This window comes from Tiliqua scincoides, chromosome 2 (assembly GCF_035046505.1).
Source record: "Tiliqua scincoides isolate rTilSci1 chromosome 2, rTilSci1.hap2, whole genome shotgun sequence".
Lineage (NCBI taxonomy): Eukaryota > Metazoa > Chordata > Lepidosauria > Squamata > Scincidae > Tiliqua > Tiliqua scincoides.
The window spans coordinates 126071070-126092694 of record NC_089822.1 but is presented as its reverse complement, the minus strand read 5'-3'; the positions used below and the strand labels follow the sequence as shown (position 1 = coordinate 126092694).

Below are 21625 nucleotides of genomic sequence, written 5' to 3'. Positions count from 1 at the left end.
ATCCTTCAGACATCTTTGGTCAGCTGGTTTCAGAGATATAAGGAAAAGCAGCTGCGAAGCCACTTAAAGAGGGATGTTAAGCATCCCCATCAGGTGCTGTTCCTATCAAGTGACTTTGGACCATGCTGCTTAGTGAAAACAAGATGTGGTGTGAAAAGGCAAGAACTTCTTCCCTGATTTCTACAGCCTTTGATGTATATTAAAATCTTAGCTGCCATGATTGACAAATATATTGTTGAAGATTATCTATCATGTGAGGGACATTTTTGCTTAGAGAAGGGATATGTGCAACCTCTTGTTAAAGCTAATTTTGATTAATAATGATGTGTTAGCCCATTAAGAAAAGTCTAGGTCAGTGTTTCTCAAACTGTGGGTTGGGACCCACTAGGTGGGTCGTGAGACAATTTCAGGTGGGTCCTCATTCATTTCAATATTTTATTTTTAATATATTAGATTTGATGCTACCATGATATGTGACTGCATTTGGGGAAATGTTATAGACCTATACTTTTAACAAACTACTATGTATATTCTTTTAACAATGATAGTAAAGGAAATTTACTCTTGGGTAAGTGTGGGTAGGATTGCAGCCTAGGATAGTTAAAAATTTTCCTGCTTGATGATGTTACTTCTGATCATGACATCACTTCCGGTGGGTCCCAGCAGATTCTCATTCTGTCCCGGTGGGTCCTGGTGCTAAATGTGCGAGAACCACTGGTCTAGGTCACCAATCTCATTTCTGAAAATTTGGTGTTATTCATACCCATGAAGCAAATAGTGATTGTGGTCTTGCTTTTCCAGGGTGCAACTGGTCCTGTTGGCGCTGTTGGAGCCCAAGGGCCTCCTGGTCTACAGGGAATGCCTGGTGAGAGAGGAGCAGCAGGTATCTCTGGACCAAAGGGAGACAGGGTAAGTGATGGTTTCTTTACATCAAATTTCCCATAGAATTCCCCTGGGGATGGGCGCCTACAATACCAAGTATAATATCCCCCCTCAGCCATGAAGCTTCCTGGGTGGCCCTGGGCCAGTCACTTTCTCTCAGCCTCACCTACCTCACAGGGTTGTTGTGAGGATAAAAGGAGGGGAGCAGCTGTGTACACTGCCCTGAGCTCTTTGGAGGAAGGGCAGTATAAAAATGTGAAAAATAAAATAATAGAGAAGCACTTTGCTCTGCTTATCTTCTCCTTTGTCTTTGGGATGGTTACCATGAACAAAGTGGGCTTTCAGCATTATCAGTTTATATGGGATACTTACTGACAGTCTTTCTTTGATGTCCCCCACCAGGGTGATGTTGGTGAGAAGGGTCCAGAAGGTGCCCCTGGCAAAGATGGCGGCAGAGTAAGTGTGTGTCAAAGTCTAATTTTTCCTACCTTAGGACAACATAAGTGAAACAAGGAACTGAAGTTGAAGACTACGCTCACAGTCTTTATATGTTTCTCTTTGTATAACTATACTCTCTCTCTGCCCCTGAATGCCCATATGCACAGTGTTTTCTTTCCTTTTTAAAAGCTATGATGAGAGGCCTTTTGTTAAAATTAACTAGGCTCCTGAAACTTTGCATGAGTCATTGGTAAACCTTAAACACAGCATGAAGAAGAATTGCCAGGTGTTTCAGGCCATTCTTACCAAGGCACAACTTGAGTTTAGATATCTTGTTGCTTTAAAAATGGATTGGACACATTTGTGGAGGAGAGCTCTTTCAATGGCTATTAGCCAAGATGGTTGTATGGAACATCCATATTCTGTATGACACTGAAGATTGGATGTTGGAGGACAAACAGCAGCAGAGGGTGATTACCTTCATATCCTACTTGTAGTCTTCCTAGAGGTATCTTGTCAGTCACCTAAGGCAACATGATCACCCTTGGGATGATCGCCCTTTGGTGTGGTCCATCAGAGCTGCTCTTAGGTTCTTAGCGCATCAGATCCCATATGAGCTTCAGAAAGAACAATGACATATTTTGAGATCCTTTTGTCCAGCTCATATCAAATCACTTAGATTTTTTGAAAGACTGGTTTGGATGAAATACGATTAGCTAATGCCAGCTTTCCATATCCAGTGTACTGGATATAAGAGGGAAGTCTGGATGTAAGAGGAAATTCTCAATTAAGTGATGGAATAATTATGGGAATGTACAATGACTGCGTAATCGGCTGACCAATATAAATAATTGCCAAATGGTGTGCCAGAATCATGAGAAAACCACTAACATACTGTGTATAATACATTAATCAAACAATTAAAGGCTCTGTAAGCTCAAAGTACTCACCCACAGAGGTGTTTGACTGTTATCTCTACAGGATTTAGAGCCCGATCCTGTGGTCCATGCCGTGCTTCCGCGGCACGGACCACAGTCACAAACGTGCCATAAGGCGCATTTGTGGGGCTTACCACTGGGCTCCCACTGGAGCTAGCCCAGCTCTGGCCAGCACTGAGCCAGCGTGTAGCGGGCGCCTGGGTTTGGTGTTCTCCATGACTGCTGGACTGCGGAATGGGATATGTGGGCGTGGTCGGGGGTGTGGGGGAGGCGTGTCAGGGAGAGGGGGAGAGGCGGATCTGCGGAGCCAAGCTCCACAGGATCCAAGGCGCTCGGGCAGGGCTGCTCACCCTACACGAGCGCCTTTACTTTAGTGGCGACCAAACAGTCGCTGCTAAAGTGAGTAGCCCTGTTGCAGGGCTGCTTCCCTTACTCGGGGGAAGGGGATGAACGTCCCCGTCTCCCGAGGAGCCTCCCGTGGTAGCATGGGAGGTGCTGGATCTGGTAGGAACCCTCCGTGGAGCCACTGAGTCCTGCAGCTCCGGGCAGCTCAGGATTGGGCTGCCCGACTACAATCCTATCAACACTTATCTGGAAGTTAGCGTCTCTAATTCCCATTATAGGCACTGGAGCTTACTTCCAGCTAAGTGTTGGAAGAGGGCAGTTGGAAGAGGGCAAGGCTAGAGCAGTAAGAACTCAATCCTATATGTATGTACTTAGAAGCGATACATGTAGGATTGGGCTCTTACTGCTCTAACTTTGCCCTCTTCCAATTAGCTTCCCATGTGGGTAGTTCGTCTTTTTGCATCTTTGAACATTTTGTATTAGTCCTGGTGCAGAGATGCAACAGAATTATCTAGAATCATCTACTTCTGGAGAAGCTGCCCAGTGAGTCTCTGCATGAGTCATTGTTCTCACCTCCTTACAGTCAAATGTTAACTTACAGTCAACTTACCTCCTTACAGTCAACACAGCAGAATTACCTTCCAAGCACAGCAGCTTACACAGCCTTACCTCAGATGAAGGCAATACTCTTTGCTTCTCAGCCTGAGTCACTAATCTGGGCATGGCTCTGATTGGAAGGAGACAATACTCAGAGCCTCTGGATTCCCCTGAGAGTGTGCTTCACTCATATGTATTCTAACAAAAACCTTTTAAAGTTTTAGACTAAAGTAAATGTCAGGTTTAATCCATAAATGGACCTCAACTATCCAAATTTTGGGAAACTCTAGTTTGTATAAATGTGTTTTCCTTTAAAATAAATTGTAGGCAATTTAGGATAATCTTTTTCATGTTCCTTTGTCAAAGGCAAGTTGGCCCAGTTTGTCTTCCTGCAGCAGAAAGGTGGAATGAAGCTATGTTTGCAGCATTATATGTGACTTTGTTTCTGTTCAAGAGGGAGAGTCATTAAGGATAGCTGGAAGGACTGGAATTGCCAGGCAGTACAGCTAAGTACTGGGAATCTTGCACCCTTAGCAGCTCTACAGCACCAGTTCATTCAATGACAATTCCATGATTAGAAAAAGTACTTGGGACAGTTGAACAGAGAAAGAAGTTACAATGAGAACCTTCAGATAAATGCTGCTAGTGAGCCCAAGAAAAATAATCATTGTTCATAAGGCAGTGTACCAGTTCTGTTTTCTGATTGGGCAGATTAGACAGGATGCCTGGAGGGGGTGTTAACTGGGTCAACCTGCAGTGGCAGGGAAGATGCTTGTCCGAGAGGTGATTGAAGAACATGTTTATTTTAGTGTGAGATTAATTATTGTATAGCAGGTACCCAAAGGTTGGGAAACACTGAAACAATGTCTTATTCTGAATTTTCCAGCAAAGCAGGGTACCTCTGATATAAGCAGGCAGCAGCTGCTTTTCACTAGCACACCTAAATGCTTACTTCTCTTTTGCCAGGGTTTGACTGGTCCCATTGGTCCTCCTGGCCCTGCTGGTCCCAACGGCGAGAAGGTAAGATAACCTGTTTCTTCCAGTTGGGTTGCTCGTGACTAGATGGTGTGGCAGGGAGAAGAGGTCTTGAGAGTATGCAAGTTCTGTGACTATTTTTGCTTCTTCCATCTTTCCCTCAGCAGCAGTCTCTTCTATGTATCACAAAGGAATATGGGCATCCTTTCGGCAGACTAAAACCAGTTTAATAGTGATTTTCTCTCCATAGGGAACTTTAGAAATTATAGTTTTGTGACAGGGTAACTGGGGATCTTGAGCTGATGAGTGTCCTCATCAACCTTCAATTATCAGGGTTCTTTGGGGAAAGCCATGACAGTTAAAGTAGTATTAAAAAAATATGCATTAGTGTAGAGCAGGACTGTCCAAACTTTTTGGCAGGAGGACCAGATCATCTCACTGACACTGTGTCAGGGGCCAGAAAAAATTTAATTTACATTTCAACTTTGAATAAATTTACATAAATGAATATATTAGAGATCAAACTTATACGAATGAATGGTCTTGCAATAGCTCAAGGCCTATAAAAGACCCTGCATTTCACTGCCACTGCTGCATCACAGATGTGAAACAGCAAGCAGTGGAGGGAGCCCTCATCCCACAGTTCACATGAGAGGTTGAACAGTCGCCCTCATGCTGAGAGCAGTTGCGTTGGACCAGTGCAGGCTCTAGCAAGTCTCCCGAGGGCCAGAGGCTCATTGGAGACTGGGGGCTCCCTGCAGGCCAGATTAGAAGTCCTCGAGGGCTGCAAGTGGCCCCCAGGCCGGAGTTTGGGCAACCCTGGTGTAGAGGGTGCATCCACTGAAAAAGAGTGGATTGAAGCTGCTTGGAAAACCCTAGAAAAACTGTAGCTTATTCAGAGGGGTTTTTGTTCTTTGGCAATGAAACAGAGAACTATATTATTTAAAGTTGCTTGAGATGAACAAGGACTTCTGAAGCATTCAGTTCTGGCAAGTGATCTAGTGAAGTCAAGAGATGTGAATAAGTGTGAGTTGAGCCTCCCCATCAGTGGCAGTATCTGGTTGTTGGGAACCTGGAACAGAGTCCTGCACTGGAGCCCCCTGGTGGTGCATTTGGAGCTATCACTGCCACTAGTACTAAAAGGGTTAACCTGGCTAGTCGAGACCTCCGATAGGTCCTTGGCCAGTGCCTGACCTGGATGATCTGTGATATAGCCCCTGCTTTCCATGTAGCATGTGACGACTTACTAGCTTGAACCCTCTGACCTGATTGGCTCTCCATGCAGGCACTTTAATGTGGAATGTCTTGTCTGCTCTCACTCTCTGCTTGTGGCTCAACAGAGCCTAGATTGTGTGGACTAACCTATTTAGGGTTGGTATGTGGAGGATCCAGCCTTGGTGCAGGGACTGGACACCTTCTGATGCCTACAATCCTTTTAAGATTCTGTAAGGAAGTTGGATGAGGTGGTAGCATTGTGCATGCCTCAGCTGGAGCTGAAGATAACTCACATTTTGAAAGAAACTTAATGAGCAACATAGTGCAGAATGATGTGTAGTAGTACTCAGACTTGGTGTGCAAGATGTGACCCCTCAGTGAGAGTAATTATGCTACTTGACACATATTGAAAGGGTTGATGGAAAGACATATGGGAAATGAAACAATTGAATGAAACAATTGTATGTCTTGGAGCTGCAGTATTGACCCTGTCATATTGAGCTTCTTCATTTTATTGATCCCTGTGTATTTGATACCCTCTCCTGTAACTCAGGTAGGCGTCAGTAGATTCAAGAAATGTTTAATAGGAGAGTTGGCAAGAATTGTTTGGTAGAAGCAGCTGAGTGACCATTGATTCCATGGCCTATTTGTTTCTTCTCAGATGTCATAGTCTTTAACATATTTTATCTTCCAACATCCCCTCTAGGTTAACTAGATAGGTGTCCACATAGAATAGGCGTTTCACCCAGTGCATCATAGGATAGTATGTTGTTGTAAACTTAGGGGGGTTTGGGGCGCTCAGAGTTCTTGGCTCTCAAACCCTAAAGCCCTCAAGGCCCCCCTCCCGTCCAGTAGTACTGCCACCACCCTGTATGTGCCAGTGCCTCAGTCCAGGGACACTGAGACCCTCTAGGCTTAACTCTATCCCTTGCAGGCACTGAGCTCCTTCTCCAATTAAAGCTTCAGTCCTCAAGTTACTAGACCTCAATGAGCACTTGGTAGCTTGCTGAATGGCTAGGCAGGATTCTGAAACTTTGCCCCAAACACAATGAAACAACTTGGTAAAAGAGATTTTAGTTTAATAAGTACATAAGGTTACATAAGGCAAATACTAGAGGCATAAACATCCAGGAAACATATCAGCAATAAAATAATAAAGCTAGCTGGCTATCTCTATTAATGCCTATCTCTCACCTGGATCAGTTACTCTTGTAGATCTCTTAGCTCCAGGCTACCTGTGAGGCCAGATGCCCATGATGGACAATGGAGCTCCCAGCGTACAGGATTTTGCACCCAAAAACTCTGCCCTAGAAGGACCGGGCACACCCCTTGGGGCACTCGTTAGTTTACTTCTTATGCTAATAGTACTGAGGTGACTTCATACTTATTTAGACTGTCCAATCAGAAACTTTTGAGGACAGAACCTTCTTGGAGTGGGTCTGGTTGCTAGCCCTCCTAGTTCTTACCCCTCCCCACTGGAGATCCATCGCTGCATTCCATTCCGCTTCATCAGGCGCCCCTCAGTCTACTGAGGTGTTAAACATTCCAATGGGTTGTAATTCTTGTTGTTTGTTTACTCACATTCCTGCAGCTAATTCTGTAGTGTGCAGATTGTACTGTAAGTTTCACTGGCACCTCCACAATCTTAAACCTGCCTCTTACCCTGTTTTATCTCTTCTAACTATATCAGGGCATATCCACATTCCCAAGAGACCACAAACTGAAGTTAATTTCTCTATCTTTATGTCAGCCTTGAACCATGAACTGGAGACTCCACAGGCTTACCTCTTTTTTCTTTATCTCCCTCCAGGGTGAATCTGGTCCTCCTGGCCCATCTGGTGCTGCTGGTGCCCGTGGTGCCCCTGTAAGTTTGATGTAAATACGAATTCTTCTAAAGGAGTATGTTGGAACAGAGGAGAAATTCAGCTTAGCTTATAACATCATGGAGAACATAGCGTGGCACCCTTGGAACTCCCACTCCTTCGCAGGGTCTTAAATATTGATAGTATGGGAATAAATATGCTTACAGCTCCTTAAGATTGTTTCATGCTGAGTGGGGCTGCTCTGGTTTCATAGGGATCATCTTAGGGGAAATTCTTATTGTTTTGGCTAGCAAAGCCAATTAGAGACCTATTCATTTCACTTGAGTTGTGTTTTTTTCTATTGGAACAGTCATCCATTCTTTGATGTTTCATTGTAGCTAACTAAAAGGAGAAAAAAATCTCAGTATTGGAAGGGCTAGGCCTCACTGTGCTAAGACAGTAGCTCCCTGAGTCCCAGCAGGACTATGGAACTTCTGGTATAGGGCAAGGATGGCAAACTGATGGCTTACAGCAGCGGTTTCCAAACTGGTGGGTCATGACCCACCAAGGGAACTGGAATTGGGCCATTCCTCCTTAAGGGGAGTGGTCCAGAAATGAGTGCCCTGATGGCTCTGCAGCAATTGTCCCCTCTGTGGGCCTCCCCAATCTCTCAAAATCTCTCTGATCAGCAATCAGAGCATACTTCTGTTTTTCAAAATCTGGAGGTGTACTCCGATCACTGATAGGAGTGATATTGAGCACCAGGAAGGCCTGCAGAGGGGACTTTGAGCCTCCCAAACCCTCCTGATGGCCAGTGTGACCCCCCAGGTAAGGGAGAAAACTCATTGCTCCTGGTGGCGCTGTGATTGCTGCTGCGCTGTCAAGGCCTTCCCTCACCCCTGCCCTATTCCCACTAAGACTTACAGCAATCCCAACGCCCTTGCAGGAGTTTGGGAATCACTGGGCTACAGGCTAGAACAGAACCCTGAAGCAGTTTTATTTTTTCCCCACTGGCCCTACCAAATTTTAATCAAGTTGCAGTTAAAAAGCACATCATACTCATGCAGTTATTTATAAGAAACAATGAATCTTTGTGTGTAATTCCATATTGTTACTTCTCTATCTCATGCATTTTTCTAACAGCTGCTAGTTTCTTTATTTCTTGTGGGAATATTTCAGAAAATGTATTTGTTCCTTAGGGCCTCTAGTCAATCACCAACAGTGTCTGAGTAGAAGCCTTGATCAGACTGTGGGAAGAATAGGCAGCCATTATCTGATTAGATAGGGAGCATGTCCCATGGTCGCCCTCCCCCCTCCTCATGAGCCTGCCAGTTCATCGCATTCAGAGATTGGAGAAGTAAGTGGAGGCCTCTTCTGGCCTCTGCAATCAGCCACAGGATTATGGGACCCTGGGAGGTTGCTTCCACCTCTCAGGATGAACATCATGGCAAGGGGAGGGTCATCCAGTTGGCCAGGCAATGGAGTGGCTACAGGGAGCTGGTTTAGTCACTGCAGGCAATGAAAACTCACTTGTTTCATTTGGCATTCCACTGATGCTGTATGGTGTTGTTGATTCCTGCTTGTTGGTTTGTTGATTTGTTTCATATTTTTCTGTTGCCTTCCTGTTATGGTCCTTTTATCCTTGTTTTACTGATCGATGGGTTGTTTTTAAATGTTATTAGGTGATCCTGTCTAGGATATAAATGTTTTAAATAAAATAAATAAATGAGGATTAGAGTGGGTGAATCTGATAGAAGGAACTGAGACTGTGTCTTGACAATCAACTTCATTATAGAACTGGCCATTCATGAGGGGGTATTTATCCCCTAGAACAACATCTGGAGGAAAGAGTTGCCCCCATGAATACAAAAGTTGTCTGTTTCTGGCATTTGGCATTCAGAGAACTAGGTGAGGGTCTTGATTTCTTTGGCCCTTTCCAAGTCTGATGTTTTGTCTATTTTAGGGTGACCGTGGTGAACCTGGTGCTCCTGGCCCTGCTGGATTTGCTGGCCCCCCTGTAAGTTCTGCATGGTATTTCGAGATGCTTCACACCCCTTTCCTTTTATGACCACACCCATAGCCCTGTATACCTGCCTTATCATGCACACTTTTCTTTCTCTTCTCTGTGCAGGGTGCTGATGGCCAACCTGGTGCTAAAGGTGAACAAGGTGAATCTGGCCAGAAGGGAGATGCGGGGGCCCCAGGCCCACAGGGTCAATCTGGTTCTCCTGGCCCACAGGTTGGTAAATCTGATTCCTAATATAGGGTTAGCAGTCAGTGAGTAGGAAGATCTAGGAGGGAACTCTTTGAGAGTCTGAAATAAGATCTAGGCACTATGGCCAGCACTTAGAATCTAGGTTGAGGCCTATTGTTTACATGGTGTAGCAGAATGATAAGCTGGAATAATTCATATGGGACTGGGGGCATTTTCAGGTTGGATGAACAGGTCTGTCGACAGATATTAACCATGATAGCCTCATGGAATCTGCATGTATACATGCAATGTATCTCTGCTATGTACAAACAGTGGTAGGGGGCACAGTTCAGTACTTGTGCACTTCCCTAAAGCATCTGGCTTACCAGTGGCGTCACTAGGGGGTGTGGGGGGTGTGGCCCACACTGGGTGATGAGCATGGGGGGGCATGCACTTGGAGGGTCACACGCTAAAATTGTGGTTTGTAGGAATAATACCATCATGTTATATACCATTCGATGTGTAACTTACAGCAGAATGCAATGGAAAGAACTGGAGTGAAATATCTCCATTCTATCAGAAGTTATTGTCAAAAAACCGGGGGGGGGGGAATGCAAGTGTCTTATGTAACAAAAAAGTACATTTCCTTAATTCAAAATGGACCAATGAGACTGATTGTTCAAAGAGCCCATGAGAAGTTATTATGAGACAGCATGGAACCAATGTTAGTAAGGTGATATCCTTGGGGGGGGGGGGGGACGACGACACACCACTAGTGACCAAAATTGCTAAAATTGCACTTTGTAGGAATAATACCTACGTTTGATATGTAATTTACAGAAGAATACAATGAAACAAACCACTTTGAAATATCTGTGTTCTATCAAAAGTTATGGCCAAAAAACCAACATAGGTGGGGTGATGTTACATCACCTCGCCCACCAACCAGGTTTTTGCCCCGCCCATTGCATGGGAGGAGGTCCATCATGGGGGTGACATGCTGGCCTCCTATACCAGGTGACGCAAACCCTAGTGACACCACTGCCACTGTCAGAAGCAGGATGTTAGACTAGTTCGGCACTTGGCCTGATACAGCAAGTTATTCTTATGTCCAGTTTCTCAGCAGAATTAAGCTGGCCTTTCTCCATTGACTTCTCTTCAGACTCTCTGTGGAGTCTTCAGACTGGCACTTCCCAACACTTAGGTTTGCCTCTGGTGTCATGAAGTTCACAGATGTCTGATACCCATGGGATAAAATTGGTTTCAGTGCAGAAATAGTTTCAGTGCTGGGAAGGGGTGTGCTGATTTCTCTTTGCATTGCCTGTTTGTTAACAGAGGATAGCAGCAATCATTGCCAGATTACCCCCTGGACTTTGTAGATATCAAAACAAATTTTTTTAAAAAGAGGCAAGCCGTCTGAAGTATAATTAAGGCTTTGTTCTCACACTTTGCAGTAAGCTTGTTACTGCTACTGGACTGTAGCACCTCAAAGTACAGATAGGGGTTTGAATCATTGAATGCTTTTACATACATTCCTTGTGCTTAGAAAATGAGATATCAGGGAAACTGTTTAGTCCAGACTTCTTCCTGACAGCTGATTTTTTTGGTGAGTCAGAATCTCTTTCTGTGAAGGAATGTTCTGTCCTGCAAGGCCCTGTGTACAGTCTGAAGAGGTTCAGTCAGCTTCATCTGCTGTTTGTGAAAACTAGTTCTAAGATAAAACAAACTTCAAGAACTGCTAATGATTACTTTCTGTAGCCATTTCAGTGTTCAGATCAGAGCTATGGTGCAGTGATGGAGAGTATATAACCCTTTACCTCTGTGCAATTTTTCTATCTAATATTGTATCCCAAAGCAACTATTAACCCTTAAAATGCCTTTGTAGCAAGTAACACTAGTAAGCGTTAAATAGCCACTTCCTTGGTGTAATATTTGTTGGGAAAATGGCAATGAGGGTAAAGGTTACATACCTTCTATCACAACATCACAGCCCCAATTCAAAATATGCCCCCATGTGGCTGTTGCAAGGGAGTCAAAACAAACTTTTAAGGACACACCACATGGCAAATGTAATATGTAGTTTCAGTCTCAACAATAGACAAAAAAGTGACAGAGGTTAGTCACTTGAAGGATGATGGGAGGGCCAGCCTGTCAGGAAGGATGCTGGAGCCAGAGAAAGGCTGTTTGCTTCTCTTACTGAGAAAATTGTCAGAGGCTGAGTTCAAGGATTCATCATTATCTTCATCCACCTTTGTTTTTGTTTCATCTCTCCTAGGGTCCAACTGGTGTGACTGGTCCAAAGGGAGCACGTGGTGCGCAGGGACCCCCAGTAAGTGTTTTGTGAATGATTTCAAGTTATTTTTGCAATATGCATGCCATTTACTTGGACTGTCTCCCTGCTCTTCCAGGCACTGCTGTCAGCGATAGAAATGTTTCCCCTCCTTTAGAGTGATTGTCTGCTATGACGTGCTTTCTTCTTAATAATAATTTCGATTAGTTTGTCAGTTAGAAAGCCTCCTGTATAGACCATATTGTTCAGCACCTTGGAGAGCAACAGTTAACAATTACTCCACTTGACTATGTAACTTATATCTGAAGACCAGTGAAAGGGAACCTGTCTCTTCTCAACTTTCCAGCTGATATGTTTAAAACTACTTCCTGAAACATATATATTTGGTCCCGTTCCAATCTCTTGGGGCTATGTCAACCAGATGGGGTTTTGTGAGGGACATGGGGCAGCATTTCCTGATGCAAAAGGATTTTCTGCACCTGTTTTTTAGTTCCCCACAGCTACTTCCTCTTTGTATTTGCTCTGCACATGCCTGCATTCCTACAACTTGGTTAAGAGAGAAAGGCATGCATTTGTATTTGAGAAATAATGTGTACGATAGAACAGAAGAAAATAGACTTAATTTCCACACCCTGCTGTAGAGACCCTGCCTGGCTAATGATGAAAGCACCGTGTGTGTGTGATTGGGGGGGGGGGGGAGAGAAGAACCATAGCTCAGTGACACATGCTTCGCATGTTCAATCTTTGACATTCTCTAGATAAAAGGCCCTTAGATAGCTGGACCAGAAAGGACTTCTGCCTCAGACCTTGTGTGAATGCTGTTAGCAGACACTGTATGCTAGCTGATAACACAGTCCTTGTGCTCTTATTAAATAACCTAGTAGGCATTAACAAATGTATTCCAAGATGAAGCACTTTTAAATAGGAGGGTTCTGTTTTAACTGACTTTTCCAAGGAACCAGCATGTTTTATATTGCATGTTAGAGAATAGGTACCTGCAGCCCAGCTGCCTGGGAACCTATGAGCTTACTGCCTGGCCTAATATATTTTTTTAACAACCTCGGTTATTATGGCCAGCCACAAATTAGATTGAACTGTGACCGTGTAGTAAATTAGGATTTGGCTTGAGCACATAGGCTGTTCAATGGAATCAGTGCCCTACAAGCAATCATTGTGTTGGTGGAGGGAACCCCTCCACCCTCCATTGTGGGAAACCAGGGAGATGTATTATCCCCTATTCTTGCCCGTAGTGCCAGCAGGGCACTGGTATGGAGAATGAGAAAAGTAGGACTCCTTCATTCAGCCTGCCCTCTAATTGACCTCAAATGGTCATTTGGAGACCAAACATAGTTTCACTTGTACTTTGTAAACACGGTGATGTTTCAACAAGCACTTGGGACTTTTTATAAGCCAGTAAATCAGGCCGAAAACCAAGAGGGTAGTAGTGATGTGACAAGCCTCTGTGATGCACTCTCCATGGTTATTCTTTCCTTCCTCTTTTCTAGGGTGCCACTGGATTCCCTGGTGCAGCAGGACGAGTTGGACCACCAGGCTCCAATGTAAGTCCTGGGTCACTTGGTACTGATTTTTTGTTTGTTTGGGTTATTAACTGTCTGGGTAGTGGTATTGAATGGGCTTTAACTCTTTCCTGGCTTTAACTCTTTACTGCAAAGACTTGGGGCCCAGTCCTAAGAGGCCACTGCATCATCGGAACTCACATTCCGGTGGTGCAGTGGCATTTCCGGCATTGCAAAACATGACATGCTGTCATATGGAACAAAGCCACTGCTGGAAACGGTGAATTGCAACAGCCTCATGACAGCGGCCTTTGAAAATGCCCTGGTGCTGCTAAGTTGGTGTGTGCAAAATGGGGCAGCGAGGGGGAAGAACAGGGTTGGGCTCAGGGACCAGGGTGGTGAGGGGGCATGTCAAGGGTAGGAAGGGGGCAGTTATTGGTGGCAGCAGCTTCACCAATATCCTATCCCCCTTTCCAGCCTCGATCCACCTCCACAGGTTCACTCAGAGGTTGCTCCAACCAAAAAGCTGGAGCAGGTCCAAGTAGACCAATTGTGAAAGCAGAGGCCTATCCTGAATGTAAGGGAATAAACATTCCCTTACCTTGAGGAGGCTTTTAGGACTGCCCTCCCACAGAATGCAGCGTGCACCAATTTGGCACTACTGCATTGGCAGCAGGGGGTTTTAGATATGATTGGGCTGCACCAGTAAATCGCCTGAAATGTGTGCTGAGTGAATCTGTTTGTGAAACAAAATAGGATGAAGTACACTCACTCTTAGGGGATAAGATTAGATAGAAATCAGAACTATTCTGAAAAATCTGACAACTGTTTTGGGATGAATCAGATTAAATGCAACAAAGACAAATGCCAAATACAGGTGTCTGCCACTCAACAACTGTTCGCTTAATGACAGGCTGCATATATGACGGTGGTCAAAGCACAATAAAGATGCTCTTAATGAGGCAATCTCATCTCCCATAGCCTGCAGCAGATTGTCTGTTTACACAACAGAGAGGCTCTTAATGCACTTGATCAGACTGTTGGGAGAATAGACTGTTCAGAAATTTATATCCTGTCTGTTAGCTGTGTAAGGGCTCTTAGACAAAGTAAAGCCCAATCCTGTGCATGTATATTCAGAAGTAAGTCTCATTATAGCCAATGGAACTTACTCCCAGGTAAGTATGGATAGGATTTCAGCCTTAAAGTGACTTACTGTACAGTTGAAATGCATATGAACGCTGTTGCCAAATCAAAATAGATGCATCATTTTTAAATGAACGCAGCAGTCAGCCAGTCAGAATAAAACCAGAAACATCAGTGATAATCAAACAGCCCAGTCCTATCCTGGGCCAGCCCAGCATTGCTGTCATAGCCTCCACTGCATGCTGTGATCCTGCCAGGGACCAGGCAGTGGTGGAGAATTTTTTAAAAAAAGAAAAGAAAAAGAAAAACCCTTCAAGCCCCAAAATTTACAAATTCTCTTAAAATCTCTTTGTGCCTCTTAAAACACACATCGGTAGGTAAAACAATTCAGCCAGTCTTGGTGATTGGTGTGTCTTTTGGAACCAGGTAACACTTTTGAGTCCAGCACCTCAAGTGGCTGGCTCACAACTACCATGTGGAAAATAAGACGTTAGGTCCTTGGTCCAATCCAGGTAATGGGCAGTCTGCCCATGGGGTTAGGTCCTGTTTTACTGCAGGGAGGAAGTAGACTGAATGGGCTTTGTGACTGTTTTGAGATGTGGCTCTTTTGTGAGTTTCTGGAAGAAATGTTTCCTGGAGTAACCTTTAACTATCCAGGGAGTTTCAGACATTTGAGAGGCATTATTACTATTAATATGACTACCTTTTTACTATTAATGTGTCTACAAAATATTTTACTTTCTACTAAGTGATTTGGGAACAGAGAGTAAAGTTTTCCCTTCCTGTTTTTTGAAAAACAAACAAGCAAACCTCTGTGTGACCAAAATAATCTGCCTGGCAACTCCTTTCTGGATAAAATTTTATTTATAGCCCAATCCTAACTTGTACTGGAACAGGCAGGTCAATTGGGCCTGCTCTGTGTCCAGCGCAGGTTTCAGGCAGCCAGAGGCTCAGCCAGGGGCATGGGGAAACTTTTTCCTTTACCCCAGGGAGAGCCACTGCAGTCCCAATGGAGATACTCTAATCTGTGCCATCTCAGGAGGTGGCGCAAGTCCAAGCAGCCCAAGATTGCCCTGGGCTACCCAGGAACAGGATTAGAATTTGCCTCCTGCTCCCTGCCTGCCCTCCCCTGCCCCGAAACACCTCCCTCCCACCTCCTCCCTGCCCTCCCCATGCCCCCCAACCCCTGTGCTGGCCAAGCTCAACTGACGCAACTCACCTTTCCCCAGGGCCCACATCGGCCCAGAAAGGCAGGCGCACCTCTGTGCACCAGCCGATCTCTCCTTATGTTGGCACAAAAGTGCTTTACAACACTTTTATGACAACATTAGTTGGGTGCAAGGGACTTGCATTGGTCCAAGGGCACCAATTAAAAATTGTGCCCTTATTAAAAATATTTATATCCCCTCCTCTCCAACAATGGGGTGCCCAGGGTGACTGTGAATTCATATTCTCACACAATAGTTTTTGTGCAGAGGATAATTCTTTTGAATTTGTATACAGCAGTGAGATATTGTATCTTGTACAAACTCATGTCATGTACGCTTCCTCCCTCTGATCCTTGTGTTCTTCTAGGGCAATCCTGGTCCCCCAGGTCCTCCAGGTGCTGCTGGTAAAGATGGTCCCAAGGGTGCTCGTGGTGATGCAGGCCCAGCTGGGCGTGCTGGTGATCCTGGTTTGCAAGGCCCAGCTGGTCCCCCTGGTGAAAAAGGAGACTCTGGAGAAGATGGCCCTCCTGTATGTATTCATCCTGTCTTTTTGTGTACACATTTTATCTGACTTACTGCTACTGCATCTGGAAAACACCTCCCATCTCTGCCTTTTTTTTCCTTCCTAGGGTGCTGATGGCCCCCCTGGTCCTCAAGGTTTGGCAGGTCAGAGAGGAATTGTTGGTCTCCCTGGTCAACGTGGTGAGAGAGGATTCCCTGGTCTGCCTGGTCCTTCTGTAAGTACTTCAGGGCATAAAAGTTAGGAGAAAAATACTGAGATGTAGCTTCCATCTCAAGGTTTTGATAGTGTAATGTTTTTTGTTTCCTATCATTATTTAAAACTCTGATGGATTCGCTTTCTCAGCTGGAGGCTTCATCTTAAACTTAAGCTTGAAATTAAGGCACATGGAGAAGAGGTGACCAACCTTTTCCCATAACCTGATCAACATCTCCTTAATTACAGAGCTAAACAAAGTTTCCATATGTTTGTTCTGTTCTTAATTCTGCATCAAGAACATTTATAATTTTGTGTGTGTATAAAATAAAAATAAAATAAAATATATAAAATAAGAAGTTTATATTTTGAAACAATGATGGCCCAATCCTATTCTCAGCCATCCTGCAGGGCACAGTGGTGCTGACACAGCCTCCACTGCACCCTGTGGGCTAGCCAGAGACCACAATGTGATAGAGAGGTAAGTAAATGAAATTCTTACTTACCCACTCTGCCATGCCATGTTTCCCAAGGGGTCCGCTTAGATTTTTACCAGCTCTTTGGCTGGCACAAGTCTAAGTGGACCCAACAGGGTGCAACAAGGCTAGTCAGGTGGCATAGGATATTGGCAGCACTATTGCTGCCAATATCAACTCCCTGCCATACCCCAACACACCTCCCAGTGACTCTGATCCTCCCCCTCCTTGCCCACAGCCAAGCGCCCCCATGCCAACTCACCTCCTCCAGTGGTGGCTGAATGATCCAGTAGCATGCATGGTTGTCAGCCTTTCATTCTGGCAGCCCTGCTTTGCACATTGTTGCTACAGCCCCAGCATTAATGGAGTGGGCTTTCCACTGATAGAACACTTGTTCTGTCAAATTAGTTCTGTTTTTGCCATAAATGTTTCTCCTTACCTTACCACAGAAGTGGAAATGTTTGAGCAGAGCTATCATACTTCGGCACAAAGTAATAAAAGATCTAGGCAAGCATAGAGTGAGAGGGAATTCCTAGGTGTATAGGAATTCAGACTTCAGTCTTCAGAAGATGATTCCTCCTCAGAGTTCATTCACATAGGAAGTTGTTTTTGTGAAAAACAACCCTAGGTTATTACCAAGCCCAGCACTATAGTATCATCAAAGAGAAGTTTTGATTTTAGAGTTTTATATGGTACTTGAATTAGTTTGTATTTCTCTTTCTTCCTTATTCCTTTTTCATTTTGGATTGTTTTTGTTAGATTGTAAGACAGTGGTTCGGACCTACATAATTTTTAAACCGATGTATAATGCCTAGAAAATTTTAAGCACTTCATTAAAAAAGATTAATAAAGCAAAAAGCACAGGTTTGCAGTCTAAGGACCCAGTTCTATCCAATGTTCCAGCACTGGTGCAGCTGCAGTGCAACCCTGAAGTAAGGAAACAAATGTTCCCATACCGTGAGGATGCCTCTGTGACTGCGTCCCCATCACAAGATGCAGTGTACGCCCCATTGGCACAGCTGCACCAGCATTGAAAAATGGGAAAGGATTGGGCCCTAAATAAGACAAGATACAAAGAAAGGGGATGGAGGGAAAAGGCAGATGTACAAGATCAACCAGAAAAAATTATAGTGAAGAGACAAGGAATTCCCTCCCCCCTTATGTGAAACATGTTTGACAAGGACACTTTCAAGCAAACAGCCCCCTACATAAATTTGAGGTGGTACAGTTTCCAGATGAGGACAGAGCTGTCTGTGTTATGTGTGTCTGAACTGACCTATTGATTAAAGAAAGACATTAAGAGGATTCTTGGAAGATGCTTCTAGACAGGGCACAGTCCTTTACCTGTTTCTCCTAGGAGTTGGACCATTTTCATGCTTGTTCCTCCAAGAGGCAAAGGGAGGATCTGGCTCAAAAAGTGCAGAGAAGGAAAAAGAAGATGCAAGGCTGGCTGTGTAAGGGAACAAGAAGTGGGATGGCTAGCATGAGCAGGAAAGAAATGAAGAGGAAGCTATGTATTATAAGGATTAATCAGGGGCTGTCATCAATAATAGCCAACAACAATAACTTGGTAATACAATATCTGTTGAAGAATCTGCCCCAGGGCCTCAGCTTTAAAACAGCTGCATCAATTCACAGCCCTGTACTGGATCCCCTCAAGCTTCCCAGCAACAGCAGCAACTCTTCCTAGATATATCAGGGAATAAGGGGAAATCTATTGAGGCAGGGGTCCAAAAGGCCAGCTTAGCTGGGTGGAGCCTCATCAGCTTGAGTCCTCAGCTATTGCCTGACCTGGCCAACCTCTGAACTTACTCCTAACTAATAAAATAGCCTGCCTTGAATGCCTTTTCTCTCCTGAGCTGAGCTGTCTCTGTTGCCTTTTCTCTCCTCAGGGTGAGCCTGGTAAACAAGGAGCTCCTGGAGGTCCTGGGGACAGAGGCCCACCTGGCCCTGTTGGTCCGCCAGGTCTGACCGGTCCTTCTGGCGAGCCTGGACGTGAGGTGAGCAACATAGCCAACTTTCCATACAGGTGACATGGAAATGAAAGGGAAAGTCCCCTATCCAAGGGAGGAAGGTCCCTACCCTCCTCCTCCTGACTAGCCATGTATACCTGAGACCTAAACATCAGCAAAAAATTTGAAGGACCACAACAAAAATCAAACTTTTTTTCCCTGATGCTCCACAATGGAGTAATATTTTTTTTTAAATCTGAGTATATTATCTCTCAGCATGAACAGTGGTTTTTAATTAAACAAGGAAAAAAACTTTGTTGCAAATGCATTACTGGAAAAGCCAACAGTTTTCTTTATATTATTCCATTGGATGCTAGTTTTGATAATAATTTGTCATGCTGCAGCAACCTCATGCTGAATTTTTTTATTTTTTTTTTGGTAGAAATGTTTCATGGACTATTCCAATTAATATCGGTGGGCCCCTATATCCATAGATCTGGCATACACAGATTCAATTAGCCATGGTGGGGCCTGAGCCCCTGCCAGCCCCTCCCCCTGGCCCTCCGGGCCCCATCTCCCATTAATGTAGTTTGGAACCTTATTGGAGTGAAAATGATCTTCCTTATGCAGGTCACTATAAGCATCCAAACTTATAGTGACATTAAGGCAGGCTGATGGCAGCTTGAATGCTTGAAAAGACTCTATTCTGTTTTCTGTTAACCTTGATAGAGTCTTGTCAAGCATTCAAGCTACCGTCAGCTTGCCTTAATGTTACTATAAGCTTGAATGCATATAGTGACCTGTATAAGGAAGATCCTTTTCACTCCAGTAAGGTTCCACACTGTGTGAATGAATGTGGAGGACACATATCTGCAGTTTACGTAGCCACGGGATGGGGTGGGGGCTCCCTGGAACAGATCCCTGTGGATACAGGGGGAGGACGACTGCCTATATTATCTGCGTTCTGTATAACATGTTTATCATTTTAATGCCTTCATTCTAAGTAGATTTTCTGAAGAATGGGGTGTTTCAGTTTTTCTCAAAAATCCAAATCACAATCCTGAAAAGGAACTCATTGTCAGTTGCAACATTTCTAGAACTTTTACATGCCAACCGTTCCAGAAGCAGAATTCCAAAGTTGTGGGCAGGGTTTTTCTATGAGTGGGATGTTTTCAAACTGGATTGAAAATGAAGGGCAGTGTTAGCTACATGTGGGAGTAGAAATATGAACATGATTGCACCTTAACTAACATTTAGAAGAAGTGAATTTGAGGAGTGAACCATGGAGTCCTCAGTGAAGGCTAAAGGCTGGCTCCTCATCAGCAATTTGGGAAGCATATCTTCTGGTTTGGAGGCAGCAGGAGCTGCTGAGTTGCTCTTGAATGTAGGATTAAAAACTACACACCTGGACCAGTGTCTACCAAACTTGATTCCCATGTTTGACCTTAAAGGAAGTAGGCTAGGAGGAGATAGTAAGTTTCTTGCAGAATTAGAGAGTGAGAGGGAAGTTCCTTTATATGAAAATGATAAAAGGAACTGTCCTCAGGACCCTAGCTTCCTGGAATGAGCTCAGTGTCTGAGATCATTGGTATTGATAGAGGCAACTACCAAGTGAAAGATATGTGATAAGAATAGTTTGGGCTGAATATGGTTCACTACCCTGGGCTGTTGCTATCCTGCTGCTCCTAAGAAATAATCACCCATTCTTCTCATTTTCAGGGCAATCCTGGTTCAGATGGTCCCCCAGGCAGAGATGGTTCCCCTGGAGTGAAGGTAAGTGTCCATCTCGAAGTAGTGTTAATCATTGTTGTTTTGAAGGTGGCTAGTTCACTTCCCCACTCTCCTTTTACTTGTTCAGTGATTATCTAAAGCAGGTATAGGCATTACATTCCAGTTGGTGGTACCCGTAAGGAAATTAAAAACAAACATGTAGCATCAACCTCATGCTCCAGGTTGGGATAGGCTCTCTCCCCTCCACAGTGGCGTCACTAGGGTTCGCGTCATCCAGTGCGGGAGGCCAGCACGTCACCCCCATGAATTGGATGGGGCAACACTCCAGGTGATGGGCGTGGTGATCTACCATCACCCTGCCCCTTCTGGTTTTTTGGCTGTACCTTTTGGTAGAATAAAGATATTTCAACACAGTTTGTTTCATTGCATTCTGCATGAAATTACACATTGATTGATTTATAACATGATGGTATTATTTTTACAAATTGTGATTTTAGTGATTTTGGTCACTAGTGGTGTCACCTCCCCCCAGGGTGCCAACTTACTAATACCTTATTGGAGCAGTTCTTATACTTTTAGCACTGGGACCCACTTTTTAGAATGACAATCTGACCAGGACCCATCATAAAGCAAATTAAAATAAATAATTATAAATAATTAAAGTAAAACAAATAATTAAATAAGGGGAAGCCAGCCCTGTTCCACCAAGCAAATTTTCTCTGTAGCCTGCCTGCAATAACCCCCCCTCCAAAAAAAAAAAAATCAGTAAGATTTTCACCCCTACCCAGTATCCAGTTCAATTTAAGTTATTATATTTCAAGCATATCACAATCAGGACCCACCTGGCTTTACAGGTCTGACAGCCCAAGCCTATGCCTATCTACTCAGAAGTAAGTCCCATTATAGTCAGTGGGGCTTACTCCCAGGAAAGTGTGGATAGAATTGCAGCCTAAAACAGAAAAAAATTCACCTTACCATGTCAAGCCTCTGTTTAATTTTTATGGGAGGGGCTGCCTTCTGGAGCATTTATTGAGCTGTTTTCTGGTTTTTTGCCAATAGCTTTTGATAGAAAGGAGATATTTCACTCTGGTTTTTTCCATTGCATTCTGCTGGAAATTCCACATCCAACGGTATATAACTTGATGGGGTTACTCCTAACCACCGTGATTTTAGCGTGTCACCCCCAGTGCACGTCACCCCCCCTTGC

General features: G+C 44.3%; 1 protein-coding gene across 1 annotated transcript in view; it reads left to right on the top strand.

The window, feature by feature from the left end:
- The window catches only part of COL2A1 (collagen type II alpha 1 chain), a 96794-nt gene that overhangs the window by 61455 nt on the left and 13714 nt on the right, over positions 1–21625 (top strand). Inside the window, exons 33-44 of the mRNA XM_066618472.1 lie at positions 802–909; positions 1285–1338; positions 4167–4220; positions 7201–7254; positions 9156–9209; positions 9324–9431; positions 11662–11715; positions 13182–13235; positions 15912–16073; positions 16174–16281; positions 18628–18735; positions 20407–20460. Of these exons, the coding sequence (XP_066474569.1) occupies positions 802–909; positions 1285–1338; positions 4167–4220; positions 7201–7254; positions 9156–9209; positions 9324–9431; positions 11662–11715; positions 13182–13235; positions 15912–16073; positions 16174–16281; positions 18628–18735; positions 20407–20460 (972 nt within the window). The remainder of the gene's footprint in view (positions 1–801; positions 910–1284; positions 1339–4166; positions 4221–7200; positions 7255–9155; positions 9210–9323; positions 9432–11661; positions 11716–13181; positions 13236–15911; positions 16074–16173; positions 16282–18627; positions 18736–20406; positions 20461–21625) is intronic.